The sequence below is a fragment of the Copidosoma floridanum genome, unplaced genomic scaffold, assembly GCF_036245765.1.
Source record: "Copidosoma floridanum isolate Cflo_tuat_1 unplaced genomic scaffold, Cflo_Japanese_pri ptg000013l, whole genome shotgun sequence".
NCBI lineage: Eukaryota > Metazoa > Arthropoda > Insecta > Hymenoptera > Encyrtidae > Copidosoma > Copidosoma floridanum.
In genome coordinates this window covers 19,651,963-19,666,157 of record NW_028321890.1, presented here as the reverse complement: position 1 = coordinate 19,666,157, position 14,195 = coordinate 19,651,963, and the positions used below count along the sequence as shown (strand labels likewise).

The 14,195-nt window shown below is 37.1% G+C and overlaps 2 protein-coding genes across 3 annotated transcripts; both read left to right on the top strand.

Moving 5' to 3' along the window:
* Nucleotides 1-6,740: 6,740 nt before the first annotated feature.
* On the top strand, nucleotides 6,741-9,175 carry Spt-I (serine palmitoyltransferase subunit I). Of its 2 annotated transcripts, none has more exons than XM_089591198.1 (3): nucleotides 6,741-6,780; nucleotides 7,468-8,472; nucleotides 8,538-9,175. In XM_089591198.1, the coding sequence occupies exons 2-3, from the start codon at nucleotides 7,578-7,580 to the stop codon at nucleotides 9,050-9,052; spliced, it is 1,410 nt and encodes a 469-aa protein (XP_089447324.1). In that variant the 5' UTR covers nucleotides 6,741-6,780; nucleotides 7,468-7,577; the 3' UTR covers nucleotides 9,053-9,175. The 2 variants fall into 2 exon arrangements, with proteins under 2 accessions (XP_089447324.1, XP_014214560.2); XM_014359074.2 differs by lacking the exon at nucleotides 6,741-6,780 and adding an exon at nucleotides 7,293-7,394.
* Nucleotides 9,176-9,333: 158 nt separating this feature from the next.
* On the top strand, nucleotides 9,334-11,642 carry RpLP0 (ribosomal protein LP0). The gene is made up of 5 exons (XM_014359066.2): nucleotides 9,334-9,397; nucleotides 9,852-9,943; nucleotides 10,130-10,540; nucleotides 10,631-10,975; nucleotides 11,406-11,642. The coding sequence occupies exons 2-5, from the start codon at nucleotides 9,890-9,892 to the stop codon at nucleotides 11,541-11,543; spliced, it is 948 nt and encodes a 315-aa protein (XP_014214552.1). The 5' UTR covers nucleotides 9,334-9,397; nucleotides 9,852-9,889; the 3' UTR covers nucleotides 11,544-11,642.
* Nucleotides 11,643-14,195: the final 2,553 nt, after the last annotated feature.

Here is a 14,195-nt window from a genome sequence, read left to right as displayed (position 1 = left end):
TATATAATATATAATCTATATATATACACAGCTATTTGTGTACAATTCATACGTAACTACATGAATATTTTTGTATTGGATTATCTCTTAACTCCTTATTTAGGGCCTCTAATGTCTTCTTTGGTGTCATATATATGTATTATAGTTTCCTCTTTCGTTTCTTGTACGCGCGTGTACAATATGCATACACCGCCTTTGATATCGAACATATACTCGTCACATCCAACACATCATCAAATAATAATTGTACAATAGTACCGACAATGATAACATAATGTGTTACAATAGATCAGCCTCTTTTACGTGTAGTCTTGGTCGTGCGCGCACAAATTCCATCTGTCAAACGTATGTCCAAGAAGTTGCGTCCTCGATTGAGAAAAAACGCGGGCATGGAAAAATGTCTGTGTTTGTTTGGCACCCGCGTCATCGAGGAGGATGTCCCGCATGCAGGTGGTGATGGCGAGTAGGCCACGCACACGCGCAACCACGGAGCAGCAGCAGGGCGTGTTGTACAACATGTGTGTGTGTGTATAAAAGGGGAAAAATCCGCTCAGAGCTTTTCCGGGTGCCGCACCAGCCAGGGGGCTGCTGGCAATCGATAAACGCGGAATAACGGCTCGCCAACGGCTCCGAGTTCACCCCGGATGATCATCCTTCCTCCCTCCTCCCCGTTCGCTGCATGTATACCACTTGGTTAATTGTCCCGCGTCCCGCGTCTCCCTCCCCCTTTTGACACTTTTGGCGTGTGTTACACAATTACAGAATCACACCCCCGCACTGTACACACAATGTGCGCGAATTTGACAGGATCGCGGGAGGGCATGCACCTTCCCTCTTTGACCACGGCGTCGTTGACACCTTTTCTTTCCGTCTTCCCTTATCTCCGAGCACTCAAACGTCAGTAACAAAACGCGCGTCACTTACTCGGGGGGTGGTGTCGATGCGTGGCAAGGAGACTCGTATAAATTATCATTCAAAAAAAGAACGAAGCGAAGGAGAGAGAGAAAGAGAGAGAGGACCGTTGTTGGTGGTGGCCCTTGGGCCTGTCCGCCACGCCTGACGAGCCCACGCCTCTTGGCTGCAGTTAGCTGATGATGTAAAAGCTCCACGCCACGGGTGATGCTGCCGAGGAGGGGGGTGGGGTGGGCCATGGGGGGTCGAGAGGGCAAAGCGATGGATTCTGCGACTGCGTGCATGCGCGTCTGCGTTTCCGAGCTTGCACGACGAGGCGCCGGGAAATTGGACCGATGCTCTCTCTCTCTTTCATCCATACCCTCCATGACCTCCCTCACCAACCGAGGGATGTACACATTCGTGCGGCTTACGTGATACACCACGTCGAGCTTGTTTGGTTTTTTTTTTTTTTTTTTTTTTTTTTTTGAGGGAGGGGGAGTTTCTTTTCCTTTTTTTTTTTGTGACCAGACGGAATGGTCTCGCTGAGCGAGCTTTTCCTCTCCTTTTCGTGCACGCGGGCATTGGTGCCCCGAACACACGGAAGCGAGCGATAATGACGTCTTGCGCGAGTGTAGTCTGCAACGATGATGTTGGAACGAATAACTTGCACGATTTACTTCCGGTTATTCTCGCTGATGATATCTAAAAGAGAGGGTTTTGTTTGGACTGTACCTTTACCAGTTTTAATTCCTTATTTTTTGTCCTTACTACCCTCCCTCATCTTCATCCCAAGTATGCGTGTGGGACCCACCCTCGAACAACTCTGATGTCATCCATTTTACTACAGCGAAGCAATCGTCTCGAGTAGTACACCCTATGGTCATTATGGGGTTTAATGATCCCGATTTTGCCGTATACCAACGAGCTGAACGAGTGTCCCTGGAAAAGGAAGCCAATATGGAGGTTCAACAATTGGTTTATTGGGCCGTCCCGGGGATTCATCTATCTTATCGAACACGCCCGAGAAAAAAAAAATTTCGATATTTTTCAACGGGACTCGAGAACCCATGACCCCCCCGAGTTTCTTCGACTATAGGAGGACTACACGCTTACCACCAAGTCCGCAGTTTGGGTGTATCAAACTAGCATAGCCAAGGTACATATAGAAATACGATATGAATCGGGACATAATTTTTTGCCCACGTGACTTGGTTTTGATAGTGAGATATTAAAAATATCGAAGTGTTTTATCTAAAATGACAAATGCAACGTGCTATACTCAAAATGTAAGAGGGCAGGTAATACAAAGACACGAACTTAGGAGTTAGCAACAGTGCAGGGCTTTACTACTTTAATACGTGACAATACATGTACATAAAACCGTACTTATGTAGTTTACAACATATATATTAGGTAGACGATAATGAGGCAACAATACTTGGCAGAGTTTCAAGTTCGGAGCTCTTTATAACAATCGCGAATCAATGTGCCAAAGTGATGAAGGGATCATACGTTTTGAGATTGAAGAGAAAAAAAAACTGCTATTGCGTTAACATCAGTTGTATCATCTATTTACATTATCATACGTGAAATAGTTTTAAAAATTGTACTAATTTCTACTTTCGTTTACCGTATAAAAATTCGTGAATACCGATCTTGTTGAAAAAAAAAAAAAAAAACTGATAGTCGTTATAAAAAACACTATATTCCGAGGAACTCGTTATTTTTAATGTAATTGTTTGATTGTTTATTTTTTACCGTCTTTAGTTTTTTTTTAATTACATAAAATTTTTCCAAACACATTATCACCAAGCAAAGAATGGCAACAGAATTTTTTTAAATTTTATGTATTTATCTCTGTTTTAGTATTCATAATAATTTAATATCGACAATTCAAGTGGCAATGCAATCTAACATAATATCTTCAACACAACGTATTATAATGCTCTTACTTTTTTTTGTAGTCCACGAAATGATGTCGATGAAATACAAAAATTGATATCGATAAAAACGAACAGAACACAAGATTAAAAATTTTTTAAATGATTTTGGTAATGATCTGCGAGTTTTTTTATGAAGTATTTATAATTTATACGTTCACTCGGTGTTATTTTGTGGGCTACAAAAAAGGTAGCAACTCTGTTGAACAGAGAAAATTTTTTATTATTGAAAAACCACTGAATTTATCAATAAATAAAGCAACCAATAAAATAAACAAGCATAATATTTGTGTTCATGCCACAGACGTAAAGATTTTTTCATGTTGAAAATTTCTTTATTTGATTATTACTTTAGATTACATTTAAACAATAATGAATTTTTTGTTAATCAATGCTAGAAATGATACTTGGATTAATTTCCGGTCGAAAGGATTTATTAAGGGGTTTAGACGTCTAATAATATTTAGACACTTAATACGAAAACATGCGTTTGAAAAATATTGACATTCCTTTGGTGCATGGGTATAACTGCACATATAAACATTATATATCGTTTGCGATAAGAAGATTAGATGTTATTGATTCAACAATACCAAGAAGAAAAAATTTGTCTTACATACAAAAGAAAATTGTACACTGGACTCATTTGAATTGATTTTATTTCAACATATCTAAGTGTTCTGATGAAAGATTTGTTATTTGTTTGAAAACGTCATGAAATTTTTCTTGAATAAAAACAGCATTATTTCAAAGGACAACATTACCCATCCCATAGTTTTGTAAGCCATGGTCAAAAATTCCTATCACTTTAAATTTTGTACTAAAAAAACATCAATATTAATGATTATAATTTAATTTTACATTTCTTTCATGAAATAATTTTAAATAATTACAATAAACCTAAATTTAAATCACACACACTTCAAAAACATTAATTAAATAAAACCATATATACATAAAAAATACACTAGCTTGATCTCCTGTTTACGAGTTTACAATCGGCTGCAAAACGTATTTTTAAAACATCCAGTTAGTTTGTAATTTGTATCTTAATCAAATTTTTTCCTACTATCAAATTACCGCCATTCAATTAAAGTATTTTTAAAAAATAACGCATTTTTCGTATTGCACCCACTATACTTACCTCACTTACAAAAACATATAATATGAACTATCTCTCGGGGCGCAGCCGCAGTCTAAAAATACGTGTACGCAGCTCCAAAGCCATTAATATAGCCGCGACCTTGCTATTCGGGCTCACCCGACTGTTATTTATAAAGTATTCACACAGAATTACTTCACAGCGGTACGTGGTAAAAAGAGCAAAATTCCGCTGCAAAAAAAGTGATGGAAAAAAGGGCAAAACAAGTTTTCCTCTTTTAAACATGGTATATCACATATCGTAACGGCATCGGTCTATATAAAAAAAAAAAAAAAAAAAAAAAAAAAAAAAACTACTTCTTAGAGTATAAAATGTATAATAATAATTAACAATATTGTTCTGCTATGAATCGTAGTTTTAAAACCAGCTCGTGATATCATCCTCTTGATCATTTTCGAAGAAGCAGGTACTTTATAGCATCATATGATTTACCGTGTGTCTATATGGCAAAGAGCAGACTCGCGCGTTCACACAATCGTATGAGCCAGACAAGACAGAGTTGTCTGCCAGTGAGTCATAGAGATAAAACCGATATTTTATAAAATATGAAATCATATGCAAAAAAATAACGAGGTAAATTTTTTTAGTATAATATTATGATACATACATCAAAAACTATGTTTTCATAAAAATGATTTAAGCATCGTTAATTACGTCCAAGTAATGGTAAAAAGCAAAAAACAATGTAACGGTCCTTTAATTATGCTGGAACAGAATGGTTGGGCTGCTGCTTACGTATTATGTATATGATCCACCCCTTACATGGCTCATTATGGAGTGCATGACCGCGGTAACTTGCATATTTCCCATAGATAGTAACAAGCAGCACAAGACTTTTTTTTACCGACTCACTTCTGCACCAAATACTTCATATTATACGTATGTGAAAGCCTTGTAGAACAATGGATAAGGTAAGTAATAATAGCTGTACCAGTATACAATGTTTCCTCTCACAGACAGCTGAGAGTAAGCGCTTCTCCAGTGCTCCAGATGAATTGGAGCAATGACCGAAAGTTAGCGCTAAGCAATGGGTACCTAGGCACTATTGCATGTGTGTATGATACCTATATACGGTAGAAATGGGAAAAGGAGAAAAACACTGAGAGTTGAAGTCCTTGATTCTAACTAAGTGAGTGATGCACTTCATTTAAAAGCAGTGGTTGGAAAACTAGAAAGGAAGAAGATCAAGAGATGAAAATGTAAAAGGGAACATGTACGTACACATGTGTCTATGTGTAGAGGTAATTAATACAAGATAGGTACAATGTATAAAGTATATACAACTACCCATTTAAAATTTTTGGCAACACGCAAGTACACAATGTAGATTAGTAATGGCGCAAATATATATCTGTATATATGCAAGGTATATAGCGATTACAGCGACAGTCTCTGTGCCGGCATAATAATATTCTATAATTCACTATTTAATTTATTATTTTAATATATATGCTCATAACATATGTACATCCTCTACGTAAATTGTGTTCCATGATAGCCACACCACATATTATGCATCACTGAACTTATGCACGTTTAGGTATACAATGAGTTACATATTCGCCCATTCTATATACACGTATGCAGTTTCTCAATTAATGTACTTACAAACTTCCTGTTATCATTAAATGAATGTGTGTGTTAAACACATGACAATGGGCAGGTAAGGTTCGTTAATGATACCGATGAAGTTGAAAAAAGGTGAAGAAAATTACACTACTTACCTTGATACTGACAACAGAGGAAACGCCCGGAGTGTTAAGCGTCACCGAAGCAGCGATAGGCAGCTGTATTATCTATTTATCAATTGATTCAGTCACTGAACACGTATACACACAAACACTCGCACCAACTCGGTAGAAAGATAATAGTTCCTTTTATAAATATAAGAGTAATGTACCTAGTGACGTTTCTGATGGATTACTATATTGTTTTTTTATTCCCACGTTGACTCTTTGCACCTAAAAATGTATGTAAGATGTATACACTCGCAACTCCTCGCAAAAAAAAGGAGTCCTCGAGAAAACTATTGCTGGTGTACGAGTAGCTTCACTATAGAGCGTGCACCCGTATCCTGGTATTCAGAGCTTGTAAGCAAGTACCTAGATAGATAAAAAAAACCAAGAGACGATCAAAGTATGAGCCAAGTGAGCTCGTTTTTTTATTTGTTTGATATTTTAACAGCAGAGTACTTGCTTAGCCAACAACAGACTATAGGTACAGTCACAGGCGACACGACAGCAAAGCACCGAAGCACATTACTGTTGGCTCCGTAAGCGGTGTGGTCGGTGGTTGGGTGTGCGATGATTCAGTGCAGTGAAGTAAAGCCGCTCCTAGAGTAGCTGCTCCGACCGCGTCCAGCGCTTGCCGGATTCATGTATATACACAATTATCTTTATGTTCGTAAATTGATAATCGTTTAGTACGCAAGTGCTTGTAGCACACGTGGTAATTTCATTTAATTATTTTTAATAATCTGTTTGACGAACGGCGAAAGCGGTCGAATGCGGTTACACACGTGTATACGCAACTATTTAGAAGTAGCTTTAATAATGCAATCCGACGTGTGAATCAGACTTATCGGACTCGCGACAGTCGCGACTCGCGACTGAAAAAATGGGATCAGCGCCATCTAGCAGTACTCGTAGGAACGAAATTCGCGCATGCGCGTGTGCAGTAGACTTCAAAACGCGCTCTTTTTAAATCGTCAACTCACAAATTTCACAATTCCATCGATGTGTATAAAGTTTATTGAAAAATCAAGACACAAGTGTACAAGTTTAAGTAAGTACATTATTTGCAATGTATCGTTTTAAAGTTTTTCATGTTTGCACACGTCTCGTTTAATTTTCCAGAATTTACATGTCTCGTCTAATTAAAATATATGAATAAAAAAACTTTTGCAGCAAGTACAACTTCCAATAACAATGTACACGAAAAAATAAGTTACTATTATTTGTAAAAAATACATTCAATCTTCTCTGTGTAAAAATCAATCATGAAACATTTATATCTACCTGTTAAAATAACACAATGTACGCGTTTGTTAATGAAAAATCTCTTTTTTTATCCTTCTACTTACAAAAAGTGTATTCTAATTAGGGACAGAGTCATTATAGTTTTTCCTAGTTTATAATTATGTATGCCAATCTCAACTATTCTAAATTCGAGAAATGTAAATATATATTCTAATAGAAGACGAGAGCCAACAAAGTTTTTTGAATCGATTCAGTGTGCTCGTGGTTTAGGATATATCTATATATGCAACACAAACACACGTCTGTGTATTATGATAAGTGACTCAAAAAAGCGTAAACGGAGATTCAGTAACATTTCGTTGACTTTTTTGTCCCATCGAATAAATAATTCATGAATGTGACAATGCCTATAAAAGAATGGTCTGCATAAAATTTTTACTCGCAACTTTATTCCAATAGTCGATAATCTGTGATCTTATGTTTTTACTTTCAGAAAGCGCTCAACCAGAGAGCTGAATAGTCGAGGTTAGACGATATTTTTCACATCAAGTGGTTTACAATTTGTAACGTTTAGAGTTAAAGTGAAAGTAATAAATTACAAAAATGAGTTCGAAATTCGTGTTTTTGGAATCCATGGACATATTGAGCACTATACCTCAATATCACACAATACTCGTGGCTTTCACAGTCCTGTGGATAGCCTGGTTTTTTGCCAAGAGGAGGTATCAATCAGAAGACAATACAGCCGACGAATTTGAGCGAAGGTTGGAGCAGTGGACACCAGAGCCACTTGTACCAGAGGTCCAAAAGGACCATCCTTTCTTGAATCCGAAAAAAGTAACCTCCAGAGTTGGCAAAAGAATAAACGTCAATGGACACGACTGTTTGAACTTGGGCACTCATAATTATTTGGGATTGACAGAGAATGCGGACATTGAAAAAAAAGCTGTCGACTCCATACAAAAGTATGGAGTTGGTTCTTGTGGGCCAAGAGGCTTTTATGGTACTGTGGATGTGCATTTAGAGCTAGAGGAGCGTCTGGCACAGTTTATGCAAATGGAAGAAGCTATTGTTTATTCCTATGGCTTTAGTACCATTGCATCAGCGATACCTGCTTACTGCAAGCGAAACGACCTAGTTTTTGTCGACGAGCAGGTCAACTTTTCTATACAAAAAGGCCTTGATGCAGCCAGATCGAATATTAAATATTTTAAGCACAATGATGTAAAAGACCTTGAGAATCTGTTAGAAACTTATGTTGGTTCAACTAAAGTAAAATCAAACAAAGTTGAAAGAAAAAGAAAGTTTTTGATCGTAGAAGGTATTTACATGAATACTGGTATGGTTTGCCCATTGCCTCAACTAGTTGCTCTGAGTAGAAAGTACAAACTGCGTATTTTTGTTGACGAATCTATATCGATTGGAACTGTTGGAGCCACTGGACGAGGTGTCACTGAACATTTCAATGTTCCCAGACATGAAATTGACATGATCATGGGTAAGTTGGAAAACAGCCTAATCAGTATTAAAGTGTAATAATAATAACTTTTTCAATATTTCTAGGATCCTTGGAATTGACAATTGGCTCCATTGGTGGGTTTTGCGTAGGTTCTTCTTTTGTCATTGAACACCAAAGATTGTCAGGGTTAGGCTACTGCTTCTCAGCTTCACTGCCACCCCTTTTGACCTCGGCAGCTATTGCTTCATTAGAAATAATGGAAAACAAACCAGAGTTGTTCAGTGCACTCAAAGACAACTGCATGAAGTTCGATGAAGGCATCCAAAATATTAATTTATTTGAGTGCACAAGTGATCCGGAATCCCCTGTTAAGCATTTATACTTGAAGGAACAAATGGACCACAATAAGGAGCTAAAATTGCTTCAAGAAATATCCAACAAGTGCATTGAAAATGGTCTAATGGTTATCACACCAGCTTACCTAGATGCCGAGAAAAAACGTCCACGTCCCAGCTTGAGGGTGTGCATTTCTGCTGCTTTGGACACTAACGACATTGATTTTGTTCTAACTACATTGAAAAGTTGCGCTACACAGATTTTGTCATATTCTGTTCAGTAGATGATGATTTTTCAATCACTTAAATACAAGAACAAAGTTTTATCATTATGTTTATGTAACATGTAAAAATAATTGAAACCATCTTTTATGAAGTAACGTCTGTATATGACTTATAGTTTTAAATAAAATTTGTTTAAAATAAAAATTATCTACTTTTTCTTAAAATTAAGTCATAGAACTAACCGTTTAAATGGAAAATAGTTCCCGCGCAACGTAGCCTATTCGGCGGCGGGAGAGAGTCGAATTATGGCCGCTGGGGGTTGGGGGCTGGGGGCTGGGGCCCTCTCTCCGCCAAACCAAACAAGCGTCTCTTTTCCGTTCACTTGCGCCTAACGCCGTAGTGAGGTAAGATGTGATCAAATGTTAGAGTTTCCTTAGTTTTTGTAAATTTGTTCTGAATTAAAGTGATGAATGTAATTCAAGGATTACTTATTCTTTATAATAATTATAAAAGTATATATTTTTTTATCGTATAAACGATGCATTGTTGCGCTTTGCACATGCTTGCTTTTTGAGGTTACATAGCCACGTGGCTGTCGCGACTTATATATGGTTCCATATGAGTATTAATAATTATTAGTTTAACATAATAGTTTGTTTATTGATTCAAGTGATGAAAAAAATTAACGTCAGAGGGGCCGAGCAACGATCAGGGGCTAGAAATAGCTAAACCCACCTGGTCGCGGCTCCGTTGCTGATAAATGCATCTACGATGCAGTCTGATTAAATACCTCATAAAAATTGACTTTTTTCCCAATTTTGCAAAAATCTTTAACAATTCTTTTAATTTTTGTTCCAGTCCTCAAACACCACTAAGGTATCCCTGCACACATCAAGATGGGTAGGGAGGACAAAACTACCTGGAAAGCGAGTTACTTCACCAAGCTCATTGTAAGTGTTATCAAGTACTATGATTAATATCCATTGTATACATTTTATCACTTAATGAGATTCTGTTTGTACGTCTTAATATCTCGCCAGGTTTTGCATTTGCTAGTGAAGTCTGTAATAGTTGAATATATCATATAAAATATAGAAATCTATAAGGAGATATTAACATGTGATAAATTTTTACAGCGTTTGTTGGATGATTATCCCAAGTGCTTTATCGTCAGTGCGGACAATGTCGGTTCCAAGCAGATGCAGCAGATCCGTATGTCCCTGCGTGGGACTGCAGTTGTACTCATGGGTAAGAACACCATGATGCGCAAGGCCATCCGTGGTCACGTTGAGCGCAACGCTGCTCTTGAAAAACTCTTGCCCCACATCAGAGGCAATGTTGGCTTTGTCTTCACTCGTGGAGACCTTGTCGAAGTCAGGGACAAGCTACTCGAGAACAAAGTCCGAGCTCCTGCCAGGAATGGTGCCATTGCCCCATTGAGTGTTATCATCCCCGCTCACAACACTGGCTTGGGTCCCGAGAAGACCTCTTTCTTCCAGGCTCTGAGTATCCCAACCAAGATCTCCAAGGGTACAATTGAAATCATCGTAAGTTCGTGAAATCATGTTTAGCAATATAGTACTAGAACAAGTAAATCTTTCACGAGTATTTACAATGATGTTAATTTTTATTTTTAGAACGATGTTCACATCTTGAAGCCAGGTGACAAGGTCGGCCCTTCAGAAGCTTCACTTCTGAATTACCTGAACATCTCTCCCTTCTCGTACGGTTTGATCGTCGAACAAGTGTACGATTCTGGAACCATCTTTGCTCCCGAGATTCTTGACATCAAGCCTGAAGATCTTCGTGAGAAATTCATGGCTGGAGTTGCCAACTTGGCCTCTGTGTGCTTAGCCATTGGCTATCCCACAATTGCCAGTGCTCCACACAGCATTGCCAATGGGTTCAAGAACTTGTTGGCTGTTGCTGCTGTCACAGATGTCGACTTCCCTGAAGCAGCCACCATTAAGGAATTCATCAAGGTACGATTGAGATACATCTATATACGAATTTGTATTTTGATTAGATTCGAACGAGAACCCTTTGTATTCATTAGCAATACTATGGCTAAGATTTTTGCAAAGAAAAATTTCCCGTAACTAGTTGAAAATTCAAACATACATAAATTTTTCGATTTTAGAATAAATTTTTCCTATTGCTAGCTTTTTAATTTAAAATTTTAGTTAAAACCTAATGTAAATCATAGTATATTTACTCTACCTATAAATTAAATGATGACAATTAGTATCTTTGAGACCGAGCTCGGCCAGGGGCTAGAAATGGCTAAACCCACCTGGTCGCGGTCGTAGGAAATACCCTTGCAGAAGTCTGATAATAAAATAGAAAAAATTTTATTTTATAAAATGGCTTTTACTACTGACATATGAACAATAATGTGTCAACTATTTACAGGATCCAAGCAAATTTGCCGCTGCCGCCGTCTCTGCTGCCCCAGCTGCTGCAGCAGAAAAGAAGGAAGAGAAGAAAGAGGAAAAGAAGGAAGAGTCTGAATCCGAAGATGAAGACATGGGCTTTGGACTCTTTGACTAAGTTTTTTATTGACTTAACCATGCAGTGGCATATTTTCTACTGTTAAAGCTTCACACCGACGTCCGAATAAAGCACCAGGATAATTTTTTGAAAACAAAATACGACTTGATTTTAATTATTTTTAAACTGTACATATGCGATCCATCCACCCTGTGTGTCTTCCCGAAAATTTCTTTAAAGTTAATGCAAAATACCATTAACTATAAAAATTTGAGTAGATCACGTTATCTCACATTGTAGAATCTCAATTTCTGTGAGAATCATCAATTTCTTACATTTTTCAGTCATTAATAAAACAAATAATCACAAGAAAATTACACACCAAAGCAACTTTGTAGCACTGGTCAATTAGAGAAAACGTAAATTCTTGAAATAGAAAAACTACTGAGTAATAGATGCGGTGTATCATAAACCATTGATTATACGTGTGTACGCACCATTGCGATAGCTATATACTTAAGAAAAAAAAGAAACTTCTGCCAAAGCATATGTTGACGAGTTCGCGATGATAAACCGCAGCAATAAATCTTACGAGTGGTTTGATTATAGTAAAATATTTATTCTCAGTTCGTACACAGTCAATTGTTTAACCTCATCGATTTCCGAGAACACTCGACTTGACATTCTCTGAAAATGACAGTAAGTAAGCAGCATTACAGCAGTGGTTATAGTGGCTGAACGCTTTTAGTAATGATTGCAATTGCACGTGTAAAAGGTATACCGCATCAGTTATATACTTATTAAACTCAATACCTAAGTATAAGTACTCTGAACAACAATAACAGTGTTTTTTGTACAGTTAACGACGACAGGCTGTAAGTGTTCCGCAAATGCTGCCAGCAGTTAAAATACGTAGATCGTGGTAACGCCGCATGGTCGGGCGGCAACTCTTAACTGCTGGCAGCATTTGCGGAATACAGCCCCTGATTTTATCATTCTGGTAAAGTGAGAACGGTGTAAGATGTATCATGTGTAGTAGTTATAGTAATCACTTCTAAGTAGTGCCATATGGTCAATTTTATTAAACCATGTAAGTAGAATATATACTTTAAGAGGTCAATTTTTAGGTGATAAGATTGTAAACTTGCCGCAAATAGCACAAAAAATTTTAACTTTTTTATGTCTATCTATCAAATTAGTTGCGGCTGGTTTATATAATAGATAACATGGCTCTATATTGTTAAAATCATTTGGATCAGCGCCATCTAGCGTTGCGGATTTTTGAACTAAAAAGTGGCCCTAAACTTTTCAACCAAACCTTTAGCGGTTAGAGCCACTTAGCCAATTATAAACCAGCCGCAACTCAATTAGTAGCTATAAAATTAAAAAATAACAGAACATGTGTTTTTGGCGGCAAGTTACCAGTGTATCTTTTACTCGTAAATTGATCTTCAAAAGTATAAATGCATAGGAGGTCGATTTTTTGGTAGAAAATAGATTGTTAACTAGCCGCCAAAAACACATATACTGTTATTTTTTGATTTTATAGCTATCAAATGAGTTGCGGCTGGTTTATAATTGACTAAATGGCTCTTATCCTGATTGCTCTGATTCAGAATTTTAGGAGCCACTTTTGGCCAAAAAATAAAGACCGCTAGATGGCGCTGATCCAAATAATTATTGCTATTTACAGTAAAGTCACTTTATAAATTATAAACCAGTCGCAAAAAATTCTTATAATAGACAATAAATATTTAACGTATTTTGTGCTATTTGCGGCAAGTTTACTATTTATCTTTGAGCTAAAAATCGACATGTAAAAGTACGAATATTCTACTTATCTTATATGGCCTATAAAATTGACCACATGAAAAAAATTACAATACCTGAAGCTTTTTACCATTAACTGATGGACGTTATAGTTCAAATAAACAGTTTACTTATATAATACGTATTGTGTTACAGAAATCTTTAATAACAATCAAATAAATACGTGAGTTTATTAGTCTAAAAGAGATGACAGAAGAAAAAAGGCTTAAAAAAGATGTTTAGTGACATGAAGAGTCTCATAAGAATGGAGCATTGTATCCCACTATAACAGAGGTGTTTTAGGTATAAATAAAGTGAAAATTCATTATTTTATGTTAAGGGCTTGTGTTTATTTGTAAAATAAAGAAAATTTGTTAATAAAACATAGAGCTTTATTTGTTTTACATTTAACAAATAATTAATGACAATTATACAAGCAGCTCTTAAATCTTATTGTAAGTCTGCAGAAGCTGATCCTACCAATCCTACCTTGATTAAATTTTTAATTGAAACGACCTTGTATGTACACCGTTAACTGATTTTAAATATTGAAAGTTAACAAGTTGTTTTATACAATAAATTCATTTTGATTAATCCTCTAAAATAATGTAATGGTCTATGCCGGATTAAAAAACTTTCAGTGTTATGTTACAGTGCAATGTATCACACCTTCATGTTGCCGTCTTGCTCGAGCGCTCGTACCGAACGCACGCTTTCTGCGCACGCCCGTTACGCATCGCTCTTACTCAGACTTGAGTTCTTGAGTTCTCTCTAAACGGCCCTTTTCAGGGCTACCTATATATCTCTTTCCGTAAACGCGACTTAGTCGCGCCGCGCGACTGTGTTTCCGCTAAATTCTACACCCGCGTACACGCCGCCCTCAGGGGTGGCTCGTATGGCTTG

What these genes read in the sequence shown, in the direction of transcription:
- Spt-I (XM_089591198.1), top strand. Translation starts at nt 7,578, where the DNA reads ATGAGTTCGAAATTCGTGTTTTTGGAATCCATGGACATATTGAGCACT. An exon ending in TGAAATTGACATGATCATGG is followed by an intron (nt 8,473 to 8,537) that starts GTAAGTTGGAAA and finishes CAATATTTCTAG; the next exon opens with GATCCTTGGAATTGACAATT.
- RpLP0 (XM_014359066.2), top strand. Translation starts at nt 9,890, where the DNA reads ATGGGTAGGGAGGACAAAACTACCTGGAAAGCGAGTTACTTCACCAAG. An exon ending in AGGGTACAATTGAAATCATC is followed by an intron (nt 10,541 to 10,630) that starts GTAAGTTCGTGA and finishes TTTTATTTTTAG; the next exon opens with AACGATGTTCACATCTTGAA. An exon ending in CCATTAAGGAATTCATCAAG is followed by an intron (nt 10,976 to 11,405) that starts GTACGATTGAGA and finishes AACTATTTACAG; the next exon opens with GATCCAAGCAAATTTGCCGC.